This window comes from Sesamum indicum, linkage group LG7 (assembly GCF_000512975.1).
Source record: "Sesamum indicum cultivar Zhongzhi No. 13 linkage group LG7, S_indicum_v1.0, whole genome shotgun sequence".
Taxonomy (NCBI): Eukaryota; Viridiplantae; Streptophyta; class Magnoliopsida; order Lamiales; family Pedaliaceae; genus Sesamum; species Sesamum indicum.
Window position 1 is genome coordinate 6,953,032 of NC_026151.1, and position 13,612 is coordinate 6,966,643.

The window sequence follows — 13,612 nt, forward strand, 5'->3', positions numbered from 1 at the left end:
ATTAAATATTTTAAAATAATGAGAAGTATTTATAATTCTGTCAGCTCAGGAAAATTCATTACAATCTACCCACATAGCGAAAAATACTCTTTGTATCCAAGATTAGATACACAAAAGTGCAATCCACTTAATTTTCTTATACGTCTCAATTTTGAAAATATCAAATACTGAGACAAAAAGGGGAATATTAAATACCAAGAAAAAAAAAAGGTGTAAATCCTAAGTCTCTGTCGATATTAATATTTCTTGTCCAAATTCTAATAAAATAAAATTAAATGTAAATAGTAAATTTTCAAAGAAAGTGTAAGTGTAATTTCAAATTTTTCTTTAAGAAAAAACATTTGATACAATTAATTTTTTTTAAATTTAATAATAATTCAAATAAATTTAAAAATATCTGAGTCGAATCATTTATAATTGGATGCAATTAATTAAAAATTGAGGTATGATGTGGCCCACAAATGACGCGTTTTGTCCAGCCGGCCTTTGAGCTATGGCCCAAACCAGGCTCACACCCCAACGTCTTTGTTCTTTAGATCCGTTATCAACGGTCATTTCCCCCTCTTTTTTCACCAACTTTAGGTCCCCCACCACTCTATTATTATTATTTGTTTTATAAAACACGCCAACTTACCAAATGCCCACAATTATAGCCAACGCGTTTTCGTATATTAAAATAATATAAAGCCCAAATTACACTTTTCGTTCTGTAATTTTAAATTGTTAGTACTTTTAATTTTTGTAATTTATTTTATTTACAAATTGAGTCCGTATTTTGACGAGTTCAGTTCTAAATATCTAACATCTAATCTTTTTTCGATAATTTTGATTCTCTCAAACTATAATAGATCTCATTCTTCAGATTATAATTATAGGTCGTTATGAGTAAAATTGGCAGCGAGTGACTGAGTTTGTCAAAAAAAATATCCAAATGCGAAATGTTCATGATTAAATTCATCAAAAAAAAATTAAATATATAAAAAGAGTAAATTACGAGACCAAAAGTACCAATGACCAAAAGTTACAAGACTGAAAATGTAATGTTGGAAATAAAAGAATTAGGAAGTATTAGTTTAATGCAAATGTATGAATTAAGAAGAATCCAAATACGCGTGAATTGACAGATCCAAAAGCTCCAACACACACACACACACACACACAGAGCTCTAATGAATTCCCATCATTGGATATCTCCGCCTATTTAGAACCATCCCTTATTCCCAAGTCATTCTCCAAGTTTTTCTCCAACTGATCCCTCAACACACACCACACACACTCCCTACAAACATACATCAAATTGAGGTGCAATGCCAACCATTTTGCTCAGGATTTTCCTTGTCTACAACCTAATACTCTCCTATTTGGTGCCCAAGAAGTTGAGGGCATACCTCCCATCTTCTTGGTACCCATACCAACAGCAACAACAACAACAACAACAGGTTAAGAAAGAGCCTACTGTGGCCTTGTCCTCGTCCATCGTCCCATCGTCCCGTATTGTAATTCATCGTAGAATGGATCCCAATGAGCTGAAAAGGGTGTTCCAGATGTTCGACAGGAACGGGGACGGGAGGATCACCAAACAGGAGCTCAGTGATTCTCTGCACAACATGGGGATCTCCATCCCGGACGAGGAGCTAACTCAGATGATCGATAAGGTGGACATTAACGGAGATGGCTGCGTCGACATAGATGAGTTCGGGACGTTGTACCAAACCATAATGGACGAGCGTGACGAGGAGGAAGACATGAAGGAGGCGTTCAACGTCTTCGATCAGAACGGAGATGGATTCATCAGCGTGGACGAGCTGAAATCCGTGCTGGTGTCTCTGGGCCTGAAGCAAGGGAAGGCTGCGGAGGACTGCAGGCAGATGATCATGAGGGTCGACGTCGACGGCGATGGCATGGTCAACTTCTCGGAGTTCAAGCAGATGATGAGAGGTGGAGGCTTCGCTGCTCTCACCAATTAATCCAACATTCATCCCTTCCATTTTCATTAATTTCCAGCAGGTTAATCCCCCTAGGCTGCAGTGTACATACATGTTCTTTCTTTTCTATCTTCTTTCTTCCTTCCTTCACCCTCGCTCGACCAACTGATCATCAAAGCCTGGGCATCAATCATCATTACATATCTTGATTTTTTGTTAAGGTGGCCATCATCGTACGTCCTCAAAAACTCCGACACTGCTGCTTGACATAAAACCTGCAACAGGCATGCAAGAAAATGATTGGAAAACAAGAATCTGGGATGCAAGGAATGAAGCATTGATTCATGATAAAGGCCATGGATGGCTACTCTTTTATGAGTGGATGATGAAGGTGGGGGAGGGGTAATAATTAAGGCTTAGGGAACAAACCATTCTTGATTCAAATATTCATGATTTTTGCCCTTTTTTCACCTTCTTTTTTTTTTTTTTTTTCCCCTTCTTCTTTGTTTTCTGTATATGTAGTCATGATTTTAGCATTATTGGTGATGTTATTTTTATTAACATAAAAGAGTTTGGATTGGTGTTGAGGTCAACTATGAACTGAGTTATTACTAGAATAGCAGCCAACAATCCATTCATGTTCTTCTCACCTCACTGAGTTAATTAGCCTGCAGCAGTACTACTCATCATTCATTCATTTATTATATTTAAAAGAATTCTTTTCTTATATACAAAATCTACTACACTTGTGTTTTACATTAATCTTAATTTATGTCTGCTTCCAATAATTCTTTTGTAATATGTTTAGACAATATCGATCACTTATAAGTTATTGTTTATTTTTTCAATTAACTTCAAATTACTTCTTCCAATAAATTTTAGACATTAATTTCCAGCCAAATCATGTAATTTTTCTAAATTAATTTACCATTTTTCTAAAAGTTTTACCTTATTAGGCCCTAACACAAATTTCGACGACAAAAATTCACGAATTGGATTTTCTATTGCAAATTCTGTTGTATTTCATTCAATATATACATGTCACGTGTATAAAATTTGTGACATGATATGTGTTCATGGAGTGTAAATATGTGAAATGGAATATAAGATGCAATAAGAAATCCAATCGGAAAAACTTGAGATTTTTGTCAAATGTTGATAAATATATGTTCTTATTTAATTTAAGTTAATGACTTATTCAAGTTGGTCTCACCATGAAGGAGTCCCAAGTGCAATATTATTGCCATAGAAAAGAAATTATTAAAATTGTGTATAAAAAATATATTGTAATTATTAATTTATTAAAAATATGAAAGCTTGTGAGTAAAAAATTATGGAGAATGTGAGAGAAGAAAAATATTATAATTATAGATTTTTTAAAAATATGGAAGTTTGGGAGGGAAAAAAAATGAAGTAGTGGGTTAAGAGAAAAAAAAATATAATTATGTAATTATTAAAAAATATTGAATTTACTATTTTGACCGAATTAATTTTGTTTTAAATGAAAAAATGAATCAAAAAGTAAATTTGGGTATTCAAAAATTCGTACGACAAAAGAATTTTCTTTTATAATAGTATATATTATTAAAACTAGAGGGTGTTTGGCAAGTTTAAAAGTTTCTCAAAACATCTTATAAGATATTTAAGAGTTTTTAAGATGTCAACATTTATTTGGCATTTTTTTAATTTATAAAAACTTATAAAATTTCAAAATAAAATATTTTGGATAGCATAAAATTTTTCTAAAAAAGTAAATTTCTCTCTCTCTCTCTCATGTAACTATACATAATTCGCCCTTGTCAAATTAATAATTCATAAAGCAAATAAACATTATTGCAATTAACAAAACGATGTGGTGCTTACAAATAAACATTGCAAATTCAATTGTTTTTCTCTTTTTAGACGTTATAAATTATATATAACTAAAAATAGTCATTGAAATTAATAAATGCTTGTTGGATCTTATTTTATCCAAACACTTTATGAGCTTACTTTTAAAATCAAATTCAACATCGTATAAAAAAAAATAAAATTAAAGGCTCATGGTGCCCCCAGGAGGGCCTAGTTCGAGAGAAGGTCCAGGAGGATAGGGAGGCATCCCCCTAAAAAATAGAAATTCAGTCAATCCAAGTTCGAAAGGGCCTTGATCCAAAAAGGCATCATAGGCTCCTAAGTGGCGGCCACGCAGGACCTTTGGAAGCTCCCCTCATAGATTCAAATAAGGACCAACAGCCCCCTCATGGACATGTGGTGCTCCCAAAGAGAAGTATTATATATTCTAAAAAGATTGGACTCTGAGACGGGTCTCTTGAACTACCTCCCTGAACATCCGAGAATACAACATCCTTATCCACAACAGACTCCAACAATCACCCAAATTTGGGGGATCAGCCAATTGTTGGGAACTGTGCACCAACATTATCTAACAACTTTCAGGCCGTACTCCGCCAAATTCCTAACCTTCTCTAATAATCTTGTTGTTGCCTATAAATAGAGCTTCCCAAGAGGGAAAAGGACATATTCACATAAAGGTACATTCACGCTTTCAAACATTTTGATATATGTTTTACACTTTAAGCCTACCTACTACAATTTTCACCTTTTTGCTACCATATTAGCTTAAAAGAGCATTGTAATTTTGTACTTTGACCTTTGATTTCATACATTCTTTCTATTGTACACAAAATCAAGCAATAGCACTCTTTTCTTCATTCATTTAACCGTTTTTATCTTCTACACTTATTTCACCACTTCCCGCTCTAAGTGGGCCGAACACCGTATTTTTCCCCTCTCATCATTTATTCAATACGTGCATTTTTACACGCATCAAAACATATACAAATTATACAATATTAATGGAAATATATAAAAACTTCAATTATTGTTACTATTGCTGTTCTCTTTAGTATTAATTTATGCGTATTAACAAGCTTTAGCACAACTTAACAAAAACTAAACTTTGCTTAAAAATAAATAAATAAAGGGTGTAAAAAATTACTAAATCATCGATTAATCTTATTTTATCTATTTCAAAAACATAACAGATAAGTGAAAATTTAAATAAAATTAAAAAAAATTGAGATATTGATTGAATAGTTCTAATATATTATACATTATAGTATTGCATTTAACATATAAAATACTCAAAGAAACTAAAAATACAAAAATATTGAGAAAGAGAAGAAAAAGAATTGCAAGAATATTTGGAGTTCAACTCAAGCTCGACCACTCATGTTGCACCCCTTTATTACAATAGAATAGGAACTTACATTCGTGTGCAAAGGTAAGAATTTCTCACACTTTGGGCAAGTATGATATACATTGTGACAAGAATTCGATAGAAACTCAAAGCGTCAATAAGAGAGCCTGCAGAACAAATTAAAGCACAATAATTATACAAGGTTTCAGTATAATGTAAAATTTTCATCTACCTTGTAATAATATAGCTCCTATCTTTAGTGAGTGAATATGCTGAAAGTGAAAATTTAAATAAAATTTTATTTATTTAAATAAATAAATAAATAACTGGCTCCTGCAGAATTAGGATAAATACCATTGAGTAACTGAGATTCAGCATATAACATAGATTTTACCGAAACGCATGAAACTAATAATGGAAGACAGTAAACTATATAGTCCCCAACCGAAGGCCATTGCAGGTGTATACAATTGGACAACCTTTTCTCGGTAAAAAGGCTTTTTAAACAATAAGGCAGATGATTCAGCTTGGACAAATACCTTGACTACCCATATCAATAGTCCTTAATGGGAGGATATATACAGACAAACTATTGTTAAATGTAAATTGTTTGATTTCAGGTGCCATGAATCAACCTAATTAATTTCAAGACTAGATAAGTAAATCCTAGTTTTCTGCAATTATTAACCGAGTTATTGAAATCTGGTCTCTGAACAAAAGCTTGGAAACAGACAGCAGTATTTCAAAGTTAATCCTTGAAGGTGGTTGCAGCTTGTTTGACTTACATCAAACTCCTTTCTCTAAATGATTCAGCTGACAGCCTGTCTGTAATAGCTGGAAATCAATGGTCAATGTCTTGGGCTCTTAAGGACATGGTGGCATCTTCTTGCATCAGATAGTAGCAGCTTCGTTGGTCTGGATGAATCAGCTGACAGCCTGCCTGCAATAGCTGAAGATATGTAATCATTGAAGTACATCATGTATCAATAGGCAATAAGCATAAAGAAAATTAGCATCACTAGTCAACATGAACCCTTATGGAATATAGGGTAAACTTTTACACTGAAAAGTCGCCAATCCAACTTGAAGTGGATCTTGCAACTTGCAGAGTTTTTTCGGCTGGGTAACAGGTAGGGGATTGATGTTGATACATGACTAAGGTTGCAAATATCAGCACCAAGGCAAAAAACAGGGGGAAAAAGAAAAAGAGAGAGAGAGAGAGAGAGAGAAAGAGAGTAATACCTTAGAGATAAGCAGGATGCCAGTAGAAACAGAAGATGAATTGCTGGTTCTCTATGCCTGAACTTGATCCAAGCCTCAGAAAATGGAAGTTTCCTGGAGAAGAAATTTCTGGAATGCTCCATCCTTACTCTCACTTGATATTGGAATATGAGTGACCGTCTGACAAGATCTCCTGGAAGAACTGCCTTTAGGAGCTCTACATTCAAAAAAGTGCTTTATCATGAGAATTCAAACTAGAGCTTATAGAGTTAAGATAACTGAGGGCTGCCGTTGTAAACCAGCAAGTGATATCAGAATTTGTTCCAAACTGAAGAAAATGCAATTTAGTTCTGCATATTGCCTACAACTGAAAGAAAAACCAAACGTTATTAAGAAAAACAATAAAAAAAAATCAGTAGAATACTCAAATGATTTTGCAGAGTATTAATTTACTCTAGCAGGCATGGTCCCCTTTCAAATGATAACTAGACTCCTGGTGGACTTCTGAAGAAAATATGTCCAAGATGTTAAACAACTAAGTCGAGTAGCATCAGATGTGACATTTTATGATATCATCATGTCAATTGTATGCAGATTTATTACAGAATGGACCTCTAGTCCCTCTCCATTTGTTATGGAATGAGCCTCTCCCTCTCCATCTTCACTACCTCCAGCCTTCTCTCTCTTCCTCACCCTTAAGAAAATAGAAAAAGAAAATGGTGATAGGCTGAGTTATGGTCCTATCAGTGAATCCTTCATCTTCTCAGAATTTTCCCTAAAATGAAGTTCCATAAAAATCACACTTAATGAGAAAACTTCAATTTAGGACAATACAAAATCTTTAAATCCTTTTCTCTAGAAACTAAAAATGCATGCAGAGAACATCAATACTAAGGATGTAATCAGCAACTAGGAGAGGAAAGAAAGCATAATTTAGACCTCGCATTTAAGAAAAAGAAAGAAAAGGAAACGGGATTGGGGTTCACAAGGAATCTTTCTTAACCTGCATGAAATAAAAGGACTCTGCTCCTAAGTTGTTGGTAGTCTTGCTCCCATATCCATCCCCATACAGGAATGCAATTGCTCAATGACGGGGCAGAACAAATGAGACATATGATGGTACTTATCTCCTGCAGTGAAAGTATACGCTTTGTTACTTACATGAACCAAGCTGTAAGCAGCCACCACCTTTATACCTCTTTCCTTCATCAAACATCTCATCCTGGATGCATCCATCCATGAACCTCCAGTGGCATACATGTTTGATGCAAGTAAATAACCAGCAGAGTTTGATGGCTCCAATTCAAGAATCTGAGAAAGAGCACCTGCAGTTAATTTTCCGTTCTCATAGTTCCTAGAGGCACTCAAAAGTGCACCCCAAGCACTAGCACCGGGCTTCATGCCAAAAGGAATAGACTTAATTAGTTCCAACGCATCATCAAGGTTTCCGGCTCTAGCCAGCAAATCCACAAGGCACGAGTAATGCTCTAACTTTAGTTCAGTACCATGCTTGTTTGCCAGCTCTTTGAATATAGAGAGTCCCTCCTCAACCAATCCCCCATGGCAACATGCAGATAAAACTGAGAGAATTGTTACTGGATTGGGCTTCAAACCATGAACTTCCATTTCATAAAGCAGAGCTAGAGCATCGTGTGGCAATCCATTTAGGCCATATGCGGCAATAATTGCACTCCATGAAATAATGTTCTTCCTTGAAATTTGGTCAAAGGCCTTTCTTGATGCGTGTATAGCCCCACATTTAGAGTACATATCAAGTATAGCAGTCCCAACTACTACATCTGATGCCAAGCCCATCCGAATGGCAATGCCATGGGCCCATTTTGATCTTCCAAGTTCAGCAGAAAGTGCACAAGCCTCAAGAAGGCTCAACAGGGTAACAGGATTTGGGTTTGGGTTTTCTAGAGAAAATCTCAAATCCCGATAAAGAGCAATTGCTTCATCCGGCATGCCGCTGTGAGTGAAACCTGAGATTATTGTACTCCAGGTAACAATATCTGGTCTTTTCATTTGGCAGAATACTCTCCATGCAAGCTTGATCTGATTGCATTTCGCGTATGCATCAATCAAAGAATTCATGACCAGATCATTTGATTGGAAACCTCCCTGAAATACCCTAGAATGAACCAACTTGCATTGACGCAGATCTCCTAATACTTTGCATATTTGAAGTAGGTTAACCAGAGTCACCTCATCAGCATCAACTCCTGACTTCATCATTGAAGCAAACAATGTCAGTGCCTCTCCATGCTTCTCATTATGAACAAATCCAGATAGCAAAGAATTCCATGATATTATGTTCCTATGAGTGATCTCCCTGAATGCTGTAGCAGCAGAATCCACGTCACCGTACTTGCAATAAAAGTCAACTAGAGTATTCATGACAAACAAATCGTAATTTAAACCTCTTAAGACTACAAAGCCATGAATTGATTTTCCCATTCTGATGTCCTCTAAATTAGCACAGCCTTTGATTACGCTTACCATGGTTTGTCCATCCCCTTCAACCCCAAACTCCGTGACCATCTGTTTGAATGTCTCTAAAGCAAACATAGGTTCGTAACTGTGCACATAACCACCGATCATCACGCTCCAAGAAATTACATCTTTCTCATACATTTCATGAAAAAGTTTTTCAGCATATTCCATACTAATGTCTGTGTACATACCCAAAAGAGAATTTTGTACTGAAGTTAGGCTCCACAGCCCACTTTGAAGCAAGTAACCATGAAATTTCTTGGCATCAATAAAAGCTCCAATCCTGCGATAAGCCTGAACTATGAGCACCAAATTCGAGATATTGGGCTCAAAACCAAAGGCTCTAGCTTGAATAAACAAATCACATGCTTCCTGAAATGCACCTTCATCAAGATGCGCATGGAGAATTATATTCCATGAAACTGAATCTTTCATCTTAATGCAGTTAAAAACATCCAATGCAGAGGCCAATTCTCCAGATTTCGAATAAAAGTGCATCAATGAATTTCCCACCAAACTGAATGAATCAAATCCCTGCTTAAGCAGGGATGCATGGACAGACTTTCCAAGTGTACACGACAGAGCACAACAAGCCTTGAGAGTGTGAGGGAAAATTGAATGATCTATGGGTTGAACTCCCATTCTTTTTATCTTTCTGTAGTGGGAAAATACCTCTTCCCATCTTCCATTCACTGATGATTCTTTGATTTTATGATACAAATTGCGGATATTGGTATCTGCCGGGATAATTGAGAAACGCATACCGTGAAACAATTCAACACCTCCTTAAAGGGAATGGAGGAGCATCAAGTACCGTAACATATAAAGAATCTATTGGATGCAAGTTCCTTTCTGTTTATAAATTTCTGCAGCCACCCTGCCACAAGAAGCTCCACCTCACAATTTTACTTGCAGAAAAAAAATGACCTGCATGAATATTTTTTCTTGTTTATTCTCACATATAATGAAGCTGAACCATATGCAATAAAGCGAACAGGATAGGAAAAATCCACCCATCGAATTACTGAACGATCAGAGGTAGTCTTGGATTTCAAATAAACAGAAAGAAACGAAATGTAGTTGAATAGAAAAAGAAAATAATCTGTTGTAAAGCCATCTACCTCCCTTGTCCTTATACCTCAAACTATTCCTGTCCCATACATGATCTAATTTCAGTCAATTTACCTCGGTAATTCTAAATACAAGAAGTACTAAACCTTACAACATGTTTCCTAATAACTCTCCCATTTCCTCCTCTAATCCTGTGTTAGTGATGGAACAAACCTCAAGCATTTCCACACTTTATCTACTCATCATACAATTAGCTATTGTTCTTCATATTTGGGCATCCGGTAGTAAATACAAACACATGGTGGGCAAAGTACAGATACACAGCACAGGCATAAACTCATCACAGAAAACAGTAAACAAAAAGAAAAACAGATTACCAGAAGTCGTTCAATCTACCTACACAGCCACGATATCCTCTTCGGCCGTGCTGCCTGTTCAGCGCCACAACCTCATCACTCCGCAGTTTCAGCCTCCAACTCCCAATATGTAAGCAGAGCACCAATCCTATTGTTAATTCACTACTCTGAACATTGTGCTTCTATCAAACACTGTTTTAGCTGTTTGGAGTTAACATCTGCCACATTTTTTAATTCAAAAAATTACTCTTAAACATATTTATTTGTTCATAATATATCCATTGCTTTAATTAATTTACTCTCTCGATGAATTTGCATCCATGAATATCTAATATATTTGTTTATTTTATCTTCAATTTTTTTAAATTAGAAAATAGCATATAATAAAATTTTGAAATTATGCATACATATATATCAAGTGTTTTGACAGTTAATATAAATTTAATTTTTTTAATTTTATTATAATTATTCAAAATCTTGCACACGTTTCTTGTATTATATTATTATGATGTTATTTTATATATAAAAGCACTTATATTATATAAAAAAACAAAAATAAATAAATTATTATCATATTTATTTTTTTGTAATAGTATGTCTTTCTGGAAATGATCGTATCTTTCAGAACAAGGTACAATTTTAAATGAAATTTGTCTGTTTTAAATGAGAAGACATATTTATTTTATTATATATATATATAGACACTCGACCAAAAATTCAAAAGTAAATTATCGAATAAAAATTTATAATCGAATTAATTTTACTAAAATTTTATTAGACAAGATCTTAATTTGTATTTTTACTATATTTTAGGGAGTGTAATGTAATTATCCACGATAAATCACGTTAGTCACTGCTTCCACTTTATCATATGATGTATTTTGCGTAAGTAACATTTTGCTGTTGTAAGTATGAAATATAAAATAAAGAAAAACAATCTTAAATTTTATTTGCGTATCTTTTTCAAATATTGGAATTAAAACTTAAAGTAATGAATTCAAAAGAAAACTGAAGTAAAATATTTTATTTTGAGTTTGGCATAAATTGAATATTTAAGTCAACTATATTGAATATGTAGTGGAAAAACTTTTTAAATATTTCAATATATATGTTATTAATTTAAATTTTACTAGAAAATCTTGTTAGGTGTTTCTATATTCTTGTTTATATGATAAGTTTATTAAATTATATTATTATAAAATGGTTGGAATAGATTACGCGAAAATTCAAATTAAATTTAAACAAGATCAAATGAATATATAGTTGTGGAATATATATTCCTCACTAATATCTATACTACATATTAATTAGGGATAATATCTTTTTTTGTGTCTCTTCTTTTTGGTTTATTTTTTAAAATATTTAATTTAATTTTTTTATTTATTCATCTAACTTCCCGCTTCTTTATTATCTTTTAATAGTTATTTATTTATTTTTTGAATTTTATGCATCTTTTTTTTGTCTTCATTTTCTTAAATTGACTCATCATTTTGTATGTACCATATGAAATAATAAGCAGTTTATAAATATTTTATGTTAAATAATATTATAGAATTTGCAACACATAAAGTGTGCCATAAATTACTAATTTCATAGAAAGACTAAAGCTCTTATCAATATAAACTCGAGTTTTTTCTTCGGAATTGAATTTGTGGAGAGGATTTGAAAATAGGATTCAATCACTCCATTTGAAAAGAATTTTTTAAATTTATCAATATTAATAGCATGTTTTTTTGCCCTGAATTTTAAATATTAAAATTATAAATACACATTGAATGTTTTATGAATTAATCTTTTTTAGTTATCCATTGGTTTACTAAAAGTGAAATACGAAATTAGTTAAATTAAGATAAAATAATATTGATTGAAAATTAAAAAAATATAGAGACAGAAAAAAAAAACTTGGTAATATTTTTTCAAATAAGATGAATTATGTTAATATATTAAAACAGAGAGGGTGATGGTTTCGATATGATCAATTTACATTATGTCTTTACTATCCGTATTTGCATAACACAGACCATATGCCACAGCTCAGAATAGATTATTCACAATTTCATTGTGTGTGAGGGAACCTTTGATCTCTCAACTTATAATTTGAGCCCCCATCTAAGTAAATAATAACTATTACATGGCTTTTATTACTACAAAAACAGATTTAAGAGTGATGGAAATTCTTTTATGACTGTATATAAATTTCTGACGAATATCAATTACAAGATTGAGGCTCTTGAAAAAATCCATTGAAAACAAAAAAATCGGAAAATTGACGTGAAATTTTTTTAGTAGGATGTTGTCAGTAAACATATCACAAATTTTTATGCGTCGAAATTTTATTATTTTTTGTTCGAGATGCTTTTTCTTTTGTTTCACTAGTTTAATGCTGGTAGCTATATTGAGATGACGAGAAATGATGCTTAATCCCTTCCAAGTCTTGGGGGGTTCAGGTCCATTGGAGAACCAATTCCTATAATTTTCACCACCTGTTGCTACTGTCGCAAAATGTAAATTCAACTATCATACATTCACTCAGTTGAATAACCCATCCTTAAATCATTTATTTACAAAATATTTAAAGAATTTAACTGTCAATCATCAAAACCATTTCATCCCCAAGAGGATTGGGGTGCTTTTGTTCAAGTTATCATTTTATGAGTAAAAATTACCTCAAAGATAGAGTGCTCCCTGTAATAACATTGAAGGGGTCTCTTTTGCAAGTTAGATTCTATAATGCCATCCCCTTTATAATCAGCAGCATCAGGTTCAAGAATCACGATGTATATTTGTCCCCAAGTCCCTTCTACAAGAGATGAATTACTTACAGGCAATGAGGGGAATGCAAGAGAAGTGGGAACTGGAAGAAATTAAGAAAAACAGAGTATCATCACATGATCTTTTCAAACCTCTTCTCTCAACAGGAAAAAGCAGCATAAACAGAATTATTTTGACAATAAATATGCAGTACAATAAAAAAAATCCACCTTCACCAATATCAATCACCATTTTTACCCTTTATCTATCCACCACCCGAGCCACTTGAAGAAAAGGCTTAATCAATGAGTTCAGAGTGTATCTAGCATGCTCGCCAATAAATTATCTTAAAAATGAAATAGAAATTAGATAAGTCGGACAAACATAGCAACTTGGACAACATCCCACCTTATCGACATGCACAGAAAGATAATGTCATACATGTTTTGGCTCCCACAACATTACACCATCGTTAAGATAATCAATAAGAGGAACTTTAAAATCAGTTCCTCTATTCTGATACCAATTCCCACTTTCGTCAACCTAGAACGTTAAGCAAACACACAAAAAGACAGGATTACATCAAATTCAGA

At 33.5% G+C, this 13,612-nt stretch overlaps 2 protein-coding genes across 6 annotated transcripts; one reads left to right on the top strand and one right to left on the bottom strand.

The window, feature by feature from the left end:
- Positions 1,191-2,574, top strand: LOC105166461 (calmodulin-like protein 3). Its single transcript, XM_011085825.2, has 2 exons — positions 1,191-2,007; positions 2,147-2,574. The coding sequence occupies exon 1, from the start codon at positions 1,308-1,310 to the stop codon at positions 1,965-1,967; it is 660 nt and encodes a 219-aa protein (XP_011084127.1). The 5' UTR covers positions 1,191-1,307; the 3' UTR covers positions 1,968-2,007; positions 2,147-2,574.
- Positions 5,052-10,554, bottom strand: LOC105166462 (pentatricopeptide repeat-containing protein At2g17210). 5 transcript variants are annotated; one of them, XM_011085827.2, is made up of 5 exons: positions 10,290-10,554; positions 7,349-9,768; positions 6,367-6,562; positions 5,910-6,064; positions 5,052-5,291 (listed from the first exon to the last, which is right to left on the bottom strand). In XM_011085827.2, exon 2 carries the CDS (start codon positions 9,601-9,603, stop codon positions 7,375-7,377), a length of 2,229 nt encoding a protein of 742 aa, XP_011084129.1. In that variant the 5' UTR covers positions 9,604-9,768; positions 10,290-10,554; the 3' UTR covers positions 5,052-5,291; positions 5,910-6,064; positions 6,367-6,562; positions 7,349-7,374. The 5 variants fall into 5 exon arrangements, with proteins under 5 accessions (XP_011084129.1, XP_011084130.1, XP_020550946.1 ...); XM_011085828.2 differs by lacking the exon at positions 5,052-5,291 and having other exon boundaries at positions 5,310-6,073; XM_020695287.1 differs by lacking the exon at positions 5,052-5,291 and having other exon boundaries at positions 5,311-6,064; positions 6,367-6,712.

Excerpts from the sequence above, each read along its gene's own strand:
- LOC105166462 (XM_011085827.2), bottom strand. The coding sequence starts at position 9,603 with ATGCGTTTCTCAATTATCCCGGCAGATACCAATATCCGCAATTTGTAT.
- LOC105166461 (XM_011085825.2), top strand. The coding sequence starts at position 1,308 with ATGCCAACCATTTTGCTCAGGATTTTCCTTGTCTACAACCTAATACTC.